Source organism: Balaenoptera ricei, chromosome 8 (assembly GCF_028023285.1).
Source record: "Balaenoptera ricei isolate mBalRic1 chromosome 8, mBalRic1.hap2, whole genome shotgun sequence".
NCBI lineage: Eukaryota > Metazoa > Chordata > Mammalia > Artiodactyla > Balaenopteridae > Balaenoptera > Balaenoptera ricei.
This window is the reverse complement of record NC_082646.1, coordinates 48,675,159-48,688,910: the sequence shown is the minus strand read 5'-3', so window position 1 is coordinate 48,688,910 and position 13,752 is coordinate 48,675,159. Positions and strand designations below refer to the sequence as shown.

The following is a 13,752-nucleotide window of genomic DNA, read 5'->3' as shown; positions in this document are numbered from 1 at the left end:
AAGCCATTTGGTGGAGTCTGTGGATGGGTTTGCTGCTGGAGTTTTCAGGCAGGCTACTCTGGTGCCTGGGGGTGGACTTGAAGCCTGAGTTCACTGGTGTGCACCTTATACTTGGGTCTACCTGGGCAGGCCTGGTGTTTGGGGCTTCAGTTTGGGGCTTGAAATGGATCCATGGGGTAAGCCTGGAGCCTGGTTTCTTGGGGTTTGGCATGGCACTGGGGTGGGCCTGGAGTCTGAGTCCATGGGGGCACTTCTGAATCCTGGATCTGTGTGGCCTGGCCTGATGCCTGATTTTACTTGGCAGGCCTGGAGCTGGGGTTTGTGGTGAAGTTGGGCGCTCACTTCACTCTTCTTCCTCCTTTGGGTGGGTGTCTCTCTGCATGCTGAGTTGCCTGGGGTTGGAGGTTGGTTGATGTGGGTAATATGAGATTATTTTTCATACCCTCTTCAATGCATCTTTTCTTATTTCTCCACTCCACCTGGGTGCTTTAATCTCTCACCTGGAATCCTTAGCTCTTGTGAAGGTATTTTTGCACATGAGTATTTGTTCAAACTGATGTTTCTGCAAGGAGATGAGTGCTGGAAACTGCTATTCTGCCATATTACTGATGTCACCTGTGTCATTTAAGTCAGCCTCTTTATCTAATAAATGAGAAAGATGAAATCTAAAGAGAATTGAAATAAGTAGCATTCATATACATTATTGTAGAACTAAGAGTAAAAATCATATCTCCTGATTATTTTATACTTTATCATGCTGATTATTTCTATTCTCTATTCAGATCTTTTTCTATAATAATTAATCCACACTTTCTCATACTTATTCCCCTTCTGCCAGTTTTATAAATGTAACATGTTTGTTGCAGAATGTCTAGAAAATACCCAAAAGCAAAAAGAAGATTAAAATAATCTATTACCAAGATAACCAGTTCATAATGTTCTAGTGTTTGTTCCATATGTTCATTAGAAAATATTGTTTGGTAGTCTGTCTTATCACTTTAAGTATTTTGATTCATTTTTTTCCTGGTCATTATATTGTCTTCAAAAGCTATATGAATATAAATAAATAAATACAAATATGTATTTTAATCATAGTGTTATTATATACTTTATTGTTGAGCTAAATGTATGCATATTTGGAAAATTCATAAGGAATTTATTGACATGGAATTACTTGGTCAAAAGCATATGAACACTGCAACATTTTTTGCTATACAATATGATGTTTGTGAAATTGTTGGATGATGTCTGATAATGATTTTATACATGTGTGCATGTGCCCTTACAATTCCTACATGGCTAGTACAGTTACTATTATGTTACTTGGTTAGATCAGTGCTTCTAATCTTTTTTCACACTATAGCATGCTGTGATGTACATAGAAAATGATAATAATTGTGTGGCACACTAGGGAAAACAGAGATGATTATCACCTTGCTCTGTTACCCTAGTCCTGGCCTGGCTACCCAGACTGCTGAGAGGATCAGTTTTTTGGCCACTTGTAAGCCCTGGTTGGAAGCTCTGGGTTACAACACAGTATTGATAAGGTCTTAGGTTACTTCCCATGTGTTGTGTCAGATTTTCCGTGTTTCTTACAGTAGACTGTACAGTATGATTTACCAATATTGCAAATATGTACAATTTATCTACCTTACTGTTAATGGACATTTAGGTGTTTTGCAGTATTTGTAATTACAGATAGTGTTATGAATATGACTTTTGATGGAAATAAGCAGTTATTTCTCTTGGATATATACCTAGGAGTGAAACTGCTGGATCATAGGATAAGTGTGCATTTAGTTTCATTAGATAATAACAGTTTCCTGAAGTAAGTATGCAGTTTTACATTCCCACCAGCAATGTGTGAAGTTCCAGTTACTTCATTCCCGACAGTGCTTTGCATTATCATTTCTCCTTGTTTTAGACATTCTGGTGTGTGTGTGTGTGTAGTGGTATTTTACTGTACAGTTTTCTGAATACAGTGATGCTAAGCATATTTCATATGCCCATTGGCTTTGTGGGTGACTGCTTTTTTTTTTAATTGAACTTTTAATTTTGAGATAATTGTAGATTCTTATGCAGTTGTAAGAAATAATAGATTCCCTCTGCTCTTTATCTGGTTTCTCCCAGTGGTATCATCCTGCAAAATGATAGTAAAATATCACAACCAAAATAATTGCTGTTGATATAGTCAATATTACAGGACATTTCCATCAACACAAGGATCCCTTGTGGTGCCCTTTTATAGCAATACACACTTCCCTCCCACCTACCCACCTCCTCTTAACCCCTGGTCACCATTAATTTATTCTTAATTTCTATAAATTTGTCATTTTATGTGTTATGTAAATGGAATAGTATAGTATGTAGTCTTTTGGGATTGGCTTTTTTCATTCAGCATAATTCTCTGGAAATTCATCAGTATTGTATCATGTATCACTAGCTTGTTCCTGTTTATTGCTAAATGGTATTGCATGGTATGGATACACCTCAGTTTTTTAAACCATTCATCTCTTAAAGGACATAGGAGTTGTTTCCATTTATTGACTATTACAAACAAAGCTGCTATAAACATCTGTGCACAAATTTTGGGTGAACATAACGTTTTCATTTTTCTAGGATAAACATTCGGGACTGCAATTGCTGGGTCATATGATAGTTGCTTGTTTAGTTTTTATAGAAACTGTCAGACTTTTTCAGAATGCTTTTGCCATTTCACATTCCCCCCAACAAGTGCATGAGAGATCCAGTTTCTCTGCATCCTTGTCAGCATTTGGTGTTTCCAGTATTTTAAAATTTGATCATTCTGACAGTTCTACGGTGATAGCTCATTGTGGTTTTAATTTGCTTTTCCTTAATGGCTAATATGCTTATCTTCCATTTGCATATTCTCTTCGGTGAAATATCTGTTCATATCATTTGTATTTTCTAATTGGATTGTTTTTTACTGTTGAGTTTTGAGATTTCCTTCTATATTCTAGATACTAGTCGTTTGCTGGCTGTGTAGTTTACAAGTATTTTCTTGCATTCTGTAGCTAGGGTTTTTATTCTTAACAGGTCTTTCACAGAGAAAAAGTTTTAATTCTGAAGTGTAATTTATAATTTTTCCTTTTATGAATTGCGCTTTTGCCTAGCCTTAGATCCCTAAGATTTTCCCTGATTTTTTTTTCCCCTAAAAGTTTTGTTTTGTAGTTTTATGTTTTAGATTTATGTCTCTGATACATTTAGAATTAATTTTTGTATAAAGTGTGTATAAACTGTGAGACTTTGGCTGAGGTTAATTTTTGTTTTTTTTTTTTGCCTGTGGATGTATCTTTGCTCCAGCACCATTTGTTGAAATAGCTATTTTTCCTCTATGGGATTGCCATTGTACCTTGTCAAAAATCAGTTGGATATATTTGTGTGGATCTATATCTAGGTTCTCTATTCTATTTCATTAATGTATTTGTCTATCCTTTTGCCAATATCACAAAACCTGATTGCTGTAGCTATATAATGTCTTCAAATTGGGTAGGCTCATTCCTCCCATTTTATTCACTTTTTCAAAGTTGTTTTAGCTCTTATAGTTCCTTTGCTTTTCTATATAAATTTCAGTATAATCTTGTCCACATCAACAAAACCTTTTCTGGAATTGTAATAGAAATTGTGTTAAACCTGTATATTGCTTTGGGGGAAAATTGACATCTTTACCATGTTGAGTCTTCCTATCTATGAACATTTATTAATCTGTTCTTTGATTTCTTCCATCAGCATTGTGTATCTTTCAGTATACAAGTCCTATACAAGTGTTGTAGATTTTCCCCTAAGTATTTCATTTTTTGAGGAGTTATAAATGCTATTGTATTTAAATTTTGGTGTCCATGTATTCATTTTTTTATATAGAAATACAAATAACTTTTGTATGTTTATCTTTTATCCTTTGCCTTTGCTAAACTGCATTATGAGTTCTAGGAGGTGTGTGTGTGTCTGTATGTAACTTGCTTGGGAATTTCTGTGTAGACAATCAGGTTATCTGCAAATAGGGACAGTTTTGTTTTTTCCTTTCCAGGAACAGAGGGGATTTTTTTCTGTAACTACTTGAATATATAACAGAGTACCATATTCTGCCCATTGTTGAGTCTAAAATGAAAGAGACATTACATTCTAAAACCTGAAGATCCTAGGAGATCATTAGAACTGAGGAGATGGTTGAGGATCCAGGGAGTAATTGAAATGACACCAACATTTTGTTTCTAAGTAATTGGGTGGATGTGGTACTATTACTTGAGGTTAGAAACTCAGAAATAAAAGCATTTTTGGGAAGTATAATAAGTTCTGCTTTGGACATGCTTTTTTTTTGATGTCTGTGGTATGTCTTTATTGACATGTCCAATAGACATTTGAAGTATGCATTAAGAATTTAGGAGAGGGGCTTCCCTGGTGGTGCAGTGGTTAAGAATCTGCCTGCCAATCCAGGGGACATGGGTTTGATCCCTGGCCTGGGAAGATGCCACATGCCCGGAGCAGCTAAGCCTGTGTGCCACAACTACTGAGCCTGCGCCCTAGAGCCTGCGAGCCACAACTACTGAGCCCACAACTACTGAAGCCTGTGTGCTCTAGGGCCCACATGCCGCAACTGCTGAGCCCATGTGCTGCAACTACTGAAGCCTGTGCACGTAGAGCCTGTGCTCCGCAACGAGAAGTCACCGCAATGAGAAGCCTGCGCACCACAATGAAGAGTAGCCCCCGCTCGCTGCAACTAGAGAAAGCCTGTGTGCAACAACAAAGACCCAATGCAGCCAAAAATTAAAAAAAAAAAAAAAATTAGAAGGGGTTATATTGGAATTCCTACTTTGACATGATAGGTGATGCTGTGGGAGAGATTGTATATAGAATGAGTAGAGATCTGAGGAAGAAATGCTAACAAAGGAGTAGCACTTAGGGATATAATGGGAGAATGAAAACAATGAAGTCACAGAAACCATAGAAACTTCTCTTTTGTCGACGTTTTACCTATTTGTCAAGATCCATCTTCCAGGCATTATTACCTGTCCAGTCCCATCTCCTTTTTGGTTATTCCCTAATATGTATTTCTGTAGCAGTTTCTTCTTCTTCTAGTATAGCATTTACCACACTGCCTTACTGTAGTTTATTGTTTATATGTCTACTTCCCTATTAAGTTTTTATGTTCCTTGAAGGCAAGGATTAGATCTTATTCATTGTTGTTTTTCCTGTGTATGGCATAATTCTTAATAACAGTTTGTTTAATTGAATGAAGTAGGAAATTATCAGAGGATTTTAAGGGATAGAATAAGAAAAGAACTGAGACGAGGCCATTAGATTTGTTGATCCCTGACGATAGGGAAGCTGTTATGTCTAGAATGGTGAAAAGTGAATGCAGAGTTCTATGGTCTTCCTTTTCTCAAGTCAGTCTTGCCCTTTCTTACATTCCCTCCCTCATTCCCTAATTCTGTCCCCTTAACTTTTGTTCCTTTGATATATTGTTTCATCATGATAGAAAAGCATTTCTTCCTGGTGACGTGTGACAATTATACTGTTGTTCCTAATCTAGCTCATATCCCCTTCTCAGTGAAACTGAATGAATGAATTTCTCTGGTTTTTATCATTGAAGTTTTCTAATATCCAGGCTGATAGTATCTGTAATGTAGTTTTGTTTTAGCATTCAATTTCTATTTGATTGTACTTTATTTTTTCCATTTAAACATATATTTTATTTTTCAGTTTAAAACTTTTTTTAAAAAATTTTATTTATTTATTTTTGGCTGCATTGCATCTTTGTTGCTGTGCGTGGGCTTTGTCTAGTTGCTGCAAGCAGGGGCTACTCTTCCTTGCCATGCGCGGACTTCTCACTGTGGTGGCTTCTCTTGTTGCGGAGCACGGGCTCCAGGCACGTGGGCCTCAGTGGTTGTGGCTCACGGGCTCTAGAGTGCAGGCTCAGTAGTTGTGGCGCACGGGCTTAGTTGCCCCGCAGCATGTGGGATCTTCCTGGACCAGGGCTCGAACCTGTGTACCCTGAATTGGCAGGCAGATTCTTAACCACTGTGCCACCAGGGACGCCCCAGTTTAAAAGTTTTTAAGGCATTATAAATATTTATCTCAGTGTTTGGAGGTTATTTATCATATGATCCATGTTGTAATTTCTAGGTGTTTATTTTATCCATTATACTTTCAATAAATTAAAGGGTCTTCTGTCCCAGAAATTGAATTTTCATAGAGGAGCCAGTAAAATACCAGAGTTTTTACTTTAATTTTTAAATACATGCTATTATTTCAGGATCTTCCACATAAGAACTAACTTAAGTGGGAAAAGTTGGTTACATTAAACAAAAGAGCCTTTTTTTTTTCTTTTTTTTCCAGATTGCAGCAATTCTCCGGAAACGAAAATTAGATTATTATTTACACAAACTGCTCCCTGAGATCCTACAATCTGCTTCATTTCTGACTGCTAATGGGGCCTTGTTTATGGCTTTCTTTTGCATTTTAAGGTTGGTACACATAATCACAATTGGTAGTTAATACAAGTGCCTTTGTTGAAACTGAAACAAACAGATGTTTATATAAATGTTGTGCAGGTCACTGCTTGTGTATTTTTTTCTCTCTGTGAAATGACATTTATTTATCTCAAAGAACGCTTGTAAAACCAGGAGTTGTGGGCCTCTTGGCCTAAAAATGTAATATAAACTTCAAATTATTACTGTGATTATATAGCAAAAGTGCTTTAATGTATCATACATTTTCTGAGGCCCGCTATATTTTACTGACTTGTTAATGAGAATTTCTTAACTTTTCAGTTTCATAGATTAGGAATTCAAAGCAACTGTCCATGATATTGGTTAGGTCCAAATGCAGTGAATGGACTTCAAAAGGACTATAAAATGCTCGTGTTTATCTGTAAAATTTCTGGTATATCCTACTGATGAAACTTTTGGTCCTGATGCAGTGCATTATCTGTGTCACATGCTTCATACAATATACATGCAGTTAGAATTCAGTTTTTAGTGTTATGATATACTTAGCATGTTTATTAGATATTTACTTTTTATTTTTTCCCCCACACATTGTTGAAACCCAAACTAGTTTATTTAATTTGTCAGGTTAAAATACTAACTTCACATTATATTACTATTAATGTTACCCAGTTAGTATTACCCAAAATAATTCTGCAGGTAAATTTTAACTGCAATTAGAAATGTAATTTCCGCTTGCAAGAACACCAGAATCACAACTAGCTGCTGGACAATCATTGACAGGAAGACACTGGAACTCACCCCACATCCAAAGACAAATGAGAAGCCACAATGAGACGGCAGGAGGGGCGCAATCCCAGTAAAATCAAATCCCATAACTGCTGGGTGGGTGACTCACAGACTGGAGAACCCTTGTACCACAGAAGTCCACCCACTGGAGTGAAGGTTCTGAGCCCCACGTCAGGCTTCCCAACCTGGGGGTCTGGCAACGGTAGGAGGAATTCCTAGAGAATCAGACTTTGAAGGCTAGTGGGATTTGATTGCAGGACTTCGACAGGACTGGGGGAAACAGAGACTCCACTCTTGGAGGGCACACACAAAGTAGTGTGCACATTGGGACCCAGGGGAAGGAGCAGTGACCCCATAGGAGACAGAACCAGACCTACCTGGTAGTGTTGGAGGGTTTCCAGCAGAGGCGGGCGGTGGCTGTGTCTCACTGGGGGGACAAGGACACTGGCAGCGGAAGTTCTGGGAAGTACTCCGTGGTGTGAGCCCTCCCAGAGTCTGCCATTAACCCCACCAAAGAGCCCAGGTAGGCTCCAGTGTTGGGTTGCCTCAGGCCAAACAACCAACATGAAGGGTACCCAGCCCCACCCATCAGCAGTCAAACGGATTAAAGTTTTACTGAGCTGTGCCCACCAGAGCAACAGTCAGCTCTACCCACCACCAGTCCCTCCCATCAGGAAACTTGCACAAGCCTCTTAGATAGCCTCATCCACCAGAGGGCAGACAGCAGAAGCAAGAAGAACTACAATCCTGCAGCCTGTGGAACAAAAACCACATTCAAAGAAAGATAGACAAGATGAAAAGGCAGAGGGCTATGTACCAGATGAAGGAACAAGATAAAACCCCAGAAAAACAACTAAATGAAGTGAAGATAGGCAACCTTCCAGAAAAAGAATTCAGAATAATGATAGTGAAGATGATCCAGGACCTTGGAAAAAGAATGGAGGCAAAGATTGAGAAGATGCAAGAAATGTTTAACAAAGATTTAGAAGAATTAAAGAACAAACAAACACAGATGAACAATACAATAACTGAAATGAAAGCTACACTAGAAGGAATCAATAGCAGAATAACTGAGGCAGAAGAACGGATAAGTGACCTGGAAGACAGAAAGGTGGAATTCACTGCTGTGGAACAGACTAAAGAAAAAAGAATGAAAAGAAATGAAGACAGCCTAAGAGACCTCTGGGACAACATTAAATGCAACAACATTCGCATTATAGGGGTCCCAGAAGGAGAAGAGAGAGAGAAAGGACCAGAGAAAATATTTGAAGAGATTATAGTCGAAAACTTCCCAAACATGGGAAAGGGAACAGCCACCCCAGTCCAGGAAGTGCAGAGAGTCCCATACAGGATAAACCCAAGGAGAAACACACCGAGACACCTAGTAATCAAACTGGCAAAAATTAAAGAGAAAGAAAAATTATTGAGAGCAGCAAGGGAAAAACGACAAATAACATACAAGAGAACTCCCATAAGGTTAACAGCTGATTTCTTAGCAGAAACGCTACAAGCCAGAAGGAAGTGGCATGATAAAGTGATGAAAGGGAAGAACCTACAACCAAGATTACTCTACCCGGCAAGGATCTCATTCAGACTCAATGGAGAAATCAAAAGCTTTACAGACAAGCAAAAGCTAAGAGAACTCAGCACCAGCAAAACAACTCTACAACAAATGCTAAAGGAACTTCTCTAAGTGGGAAACACAAGAGAAGAAAAGGACCTACAAAAACAAACCCAAAACAATTAAGAAAATGGTCATAGGAACATACATACCAATAATTACCTTTAACTTGAATGGATTAAATGCTCCAACCAAAAGACACAGGCTCACTGAATGGATACAAAAACAAGACCCATATATATGCTGTCTACAAGAGACCCACTTCAGACCTAGGGACACATAGAGACTGAAAGTGAGGGGATAGAAAAAGATATTCCATGCAAATGGAAATCAAAAGAAATCTGGAAGAGCAATACTCATATCAGATAAAATAGACTTTAAAATAAAGAATGTTACAAGAGACAAGGAAGGACACTACATAATGATCAAGGGATCAATCCAAGAAGAAGATACAACAATTATAAATATATATGCACCCAACATAGGAGCACCTCAATACATAAGGCAACTGCTAACAGCTCTAAAAGAGGAAATCGACAGTAACACAATAATATTGGGGACTTTAACACCTCACTTACACCAATGGACAGATCATCCAAAATGAAAATAAATAAGGAAACAGAAGCTTTAAATGACACAATAGACCAGATAGATTTAATTGATATTTATACGACATTCCATCCCACAACAGCAGATTACACTTTCTTCTCAAGTGCACACAGAACATTCTCCAGGATAGATCACATCTTGGGTCACAAATCAAGCCTCAGTAAATTTAAGAAAATTGAAATCATATCAAGCATCTTTTCTGACCACAACACTATGAGATTAGAAATGAATTACAGGGAACAAAACGTAAAAAACACAAACACATGGAGGCTAAACAATACGTTACTAAATAACCAAGAGATCACTGAAGAAATCAAAGAGGAAATCAAAAAATACGTAGAGACAAATGACAATGAAAACACGATGGTCCAAAGCCTATGGGATGCAGCAAAAGCAGTTCTAAGAGGGAAGTTTATAGCTATACAAGCCTACCTCAAGAAACAAGAAAAATCTCAAATAAGCAATCTAACCTTACACCTAAAGGAACTAGAGAAAGAAGAAGAAACAAAACCCAAAGTTAGCAAAGGAAAGAAATCATAAAGATGAGAGCGGAAATAAATGAAATGGAGACAAAGAAAACAATGGCAAAGATCAATAAAACTAAAAGCTGGTTCTTTGAGAAGATAAACAAAATTGATAACCATTAGCCAGACTCATCAAGAAAAAGAGGGAGAGGACTCAAATCAATAAAATTAGAAATGAAAAGGGAGAAGTTAAAACAGACACCGCAGAAATACAAAGCATCCTAAGAGACTATTACAAGCAACAGTATGCCGATATAATGGACAACCTGAAAGAAATGGACAAATTCTTAGGCAGGTATAACCTTCCAAGACTGAACCAGGAAGAAATAGAAAATATGAACAGACCAATCACAAGTAATGAAATTGAAACTGTGATTAAAAATCTTCCAAAAAACAAAAGTCCAGGACCAGATTGCTTCACAGATGAATTCTATCAAACATTTAGAGACGAGCTAACACCCATTCTTCTCAAACTCTTCCAAAAAATTGCAGAGGAAGGAATGCTCCCAAACTCATTCTATGAGGCCACCATAACCCTGATACCAAAACCAGACAAAGATACTACCAAAAAAGAAAATTAGAGACCAATATCACTGATGAATATAGATGCAAAAATCCTCAACAAAATACTAGCAAACAGAATCCAACAACACATTAAAGGGATCATACACCATGATCAAGTGGGATTTATCCCAGGGATGCAAGGATTCTTCAATATACGCAAATCAATCAATGTGATACACCATATTAACAAATTGAAGGATAAAAACCATATGATCATCTCAATAGATGCAGAAAAAGCTTTTGACAAAATTCAACACCCATTTATGATAAAAACTCTCCAGAAAGTGGGCATAGGGGGAACATACCTCAATGTAATAAAGGCCATATACCCCAAACCCAGAGGAAACATCATTCTCAATGGTGAAAAACTGAAAGCATTTCCTCTAAGATCAGGAACAAGAGAAGGATGTCCACTCTCACCACTGTTATTCAGCATAGTTTTGGAAGTCCTAGCCACGGCAGTCAGAGAAGAAAAAGAAATAAAAGGAATACAAATTGGAAAAGAAGAAGTAAAATTGTCACTGTTTGCAGATGACATGATACTATACATAGACAATCCTAAAGATGCCACCAGAAAACTACTAGAGCTACTCAATGAATTTGGTGAAATTGCAGGACACAAAACTAATGCACAGAAATCTCTTGCATTCTTATACACTAATGATGAAAAATCTGAAAGAGAAATTAAGGAAACACTCCCATTTACCATTGCAACAAAAAGAACAAAATACCTACCTAGGAAGAAACCTACCTAGGAAGAAACCTACCTAGGGAGACAAAAGAGACAAAAGACCTGTATGCAGAAAACTATAAGATACTGATGAAAGAAATTAAAGATGATACCAACAGATGGAGAGATATACCATGTTTTTGTATGGGAAGAATCAATATTGTGAAAATGACTATACTACCCAAAGCAATCTACAGATTCAATACAATCCCTATCAAATTACCAATGGCAATTTTTACGAAACTAGAATAAAAAATCTTAAAATTTGTATGGAGACACAAAAGACCCTGAATAGCCAAATCAGTCTTGAGGGGACAAAATGGAGCTGGAGGAATCAGACTCCCTGACTTCAGACTATACTACAAAGCTACAGTAATCAAGACAATATGGTACTGGCACAACAACAGAAACATAGATCAATGGAACAAGATAGAAAGCCCAGAGATAAACCCACGCACCTATGGTCAACTAATCTATGACAAAGGAGGCAAGGATATACAATGGAGAAAAGACAGTCTCTTCAAAAAGTGGTGCTGGGAAAACTGGACAGCTACATGTAAAGGAATGAAATTAGAACAGTCCCTAACACCATACACAAAAATAAACTCAAAATGGATTAGAGACCTAAATGTAAGACCGGACAGTATAAAACTCTTAGAGGAAAACATAGGAAGAACACTCTTTGATGTAAATCACAGCAAGATCTTTTTTGACCCACCTCCTAGAGTCATGGAAATAAAAACAAAAGTAAACAAATGGGACCTAATGAAACTTCAAAGCTTTTGCCCAGCAAAGGAAACCATAAACAAGACGAAAAGACACTCCTCAGAATGGGAGAAAATATTTGCAAATGAATCAACGGAGAAAGGATTAATCTCCAAAATATATAAACAGCTCATGCAGGTCAATATTAAAAAAAAACAACCCAATCCAAAAATGGGCAGAAGACCTAAGTAGACATTTCTCCAAAGAAGACATACAGATGGCCAAGAAGCACATGAAAAGCTGCTCAACATCACTAATTATTAGAGAAATGCAAATTAAAACTACAATGAGGTATCACCTCACACCAGTTAGAATGGGCATCATCAGAAAATCTACAAACAACAAATGCTGGAGAGGGTGTGGAGAAAAGGAACCCTCTTGCACTGTTGGTGGGAATGTAAATTGATACAGCCACCATGGAGAACAGTATGGAGGTTCCTTAAAAAACTAAAAATAGAATTACCATATGACCCAGCAATCCCACGACTGGGCATATACGCAGAGCAAACCATAATTCCAAAAGACACATGCACCCCAATGTTCATTGCAGCACTATTTACAGTAGCCAGGTCATGGAAACAACCTAAATGCCCATTGACAGACGAATGGATAAGGAAGATGTGGTACATATATACAACGGAATATTACTCAGCCATAAAAAGGAACGAAATTGGGTCATTTGTTGAAACGTGGATGGATCTAGAGTGTGTCATACCAAGTGAAGTAAATCAGAAAGAGAAAAACAAATATCGTATATTAACACATATGTGTGGAACCTAGAAAAATGGTACAGATGAGATGGTTTGCAGGGCAGAAATTTAGGCACAGATGTAGTGAACAAATGTGTGGACACCAAGGGGGGAAAGCGGTGGGGGGGTGGGGGGGGTGGTGGTGTGTTGAATTGGGAGATTGGGATTGGCATGTATTCACTGATGTGTATTAATTTGATGACTAATAAGGAAAAAAAATTGCTCATAACTTAATAAGGACAATATTTCTTCCTTTCTGAATTCTTATATCTTGTATTTATTTTTCTTGCGTTATTGTACTTGCTAAGATCTCCAGTACAGTGTGAACTAGAAGTGGGAATTATGGGGAGCTATGAATCATTCTCAGTCTAAAAGTGAAGCTTTTAATGTTTTACCAAACTAGTTTTTTGTATATAGGGAATAATAAATTGAATAATAATTTTATCCTTTTCTAAAAAAAAAAAAGAAATATAATTTCCAAAAGTCTTCTATAGATTTTTGCCTTAAGAACATTAATATTTATAAACTTTTAGTAATTGATAAAGTGTATACTATTGAATAAGTCATGCCTTTAAATTGACCTGAAAAATCTGTATAAGAAACTCTTTACCATGTAGTCTCTGGAAAGTTTCTAATTTTTGTTAAAACTCTAAAAATAGAGTTATAAGATAATTAGGTTTTAAAAATTGCAATAATAATAAATTGGTCTTGCAGCATATTTATGTTCTATGAAGCTTTTGGTTAAGTTATGGAGACATAAAATACTTATAATAAGGTAACATCTGTGTTCCTCCTATAACTGACTCACTCAATTATTTTCCTTTAATGTTTATATTCAGTAACTTGTTAAGTCCTTTGTGTATTTTATGTTGGAGGAAGAATCACCTCCAGTTTTCTCAGGCAGAAAGTTTCTGATGTCCATTGCAGAAATACC

At 37.1% G+C, this 13,752-nt stretch overlaps 1 protein-coding gene across 3 annotated transcripts in view; it reads left to right on the top strand.

The window, feature by feature from the left end:
* Window positions 1-13,752, top strand: part of TMEM135 (transmembrane protein 135) — a 244,678-nt gene that overhangs the window by 28,755 nt on the left and 202,171 nt on the right. For all 3 annotated transcript variants that reach the window (XM_059930619.1, XM_059930620.1, XM_059930618.1), the window contains exon 2: window positions 6,358-6,485. In XM_059930619.1, coding sequence (XP_059786602.1) covers window positions 6,358-6,485 — 128 coding nt within the window. The remainder of the gene's footprint in view (window positions 1-6,357; window positions 6,486-13,752) is intronic.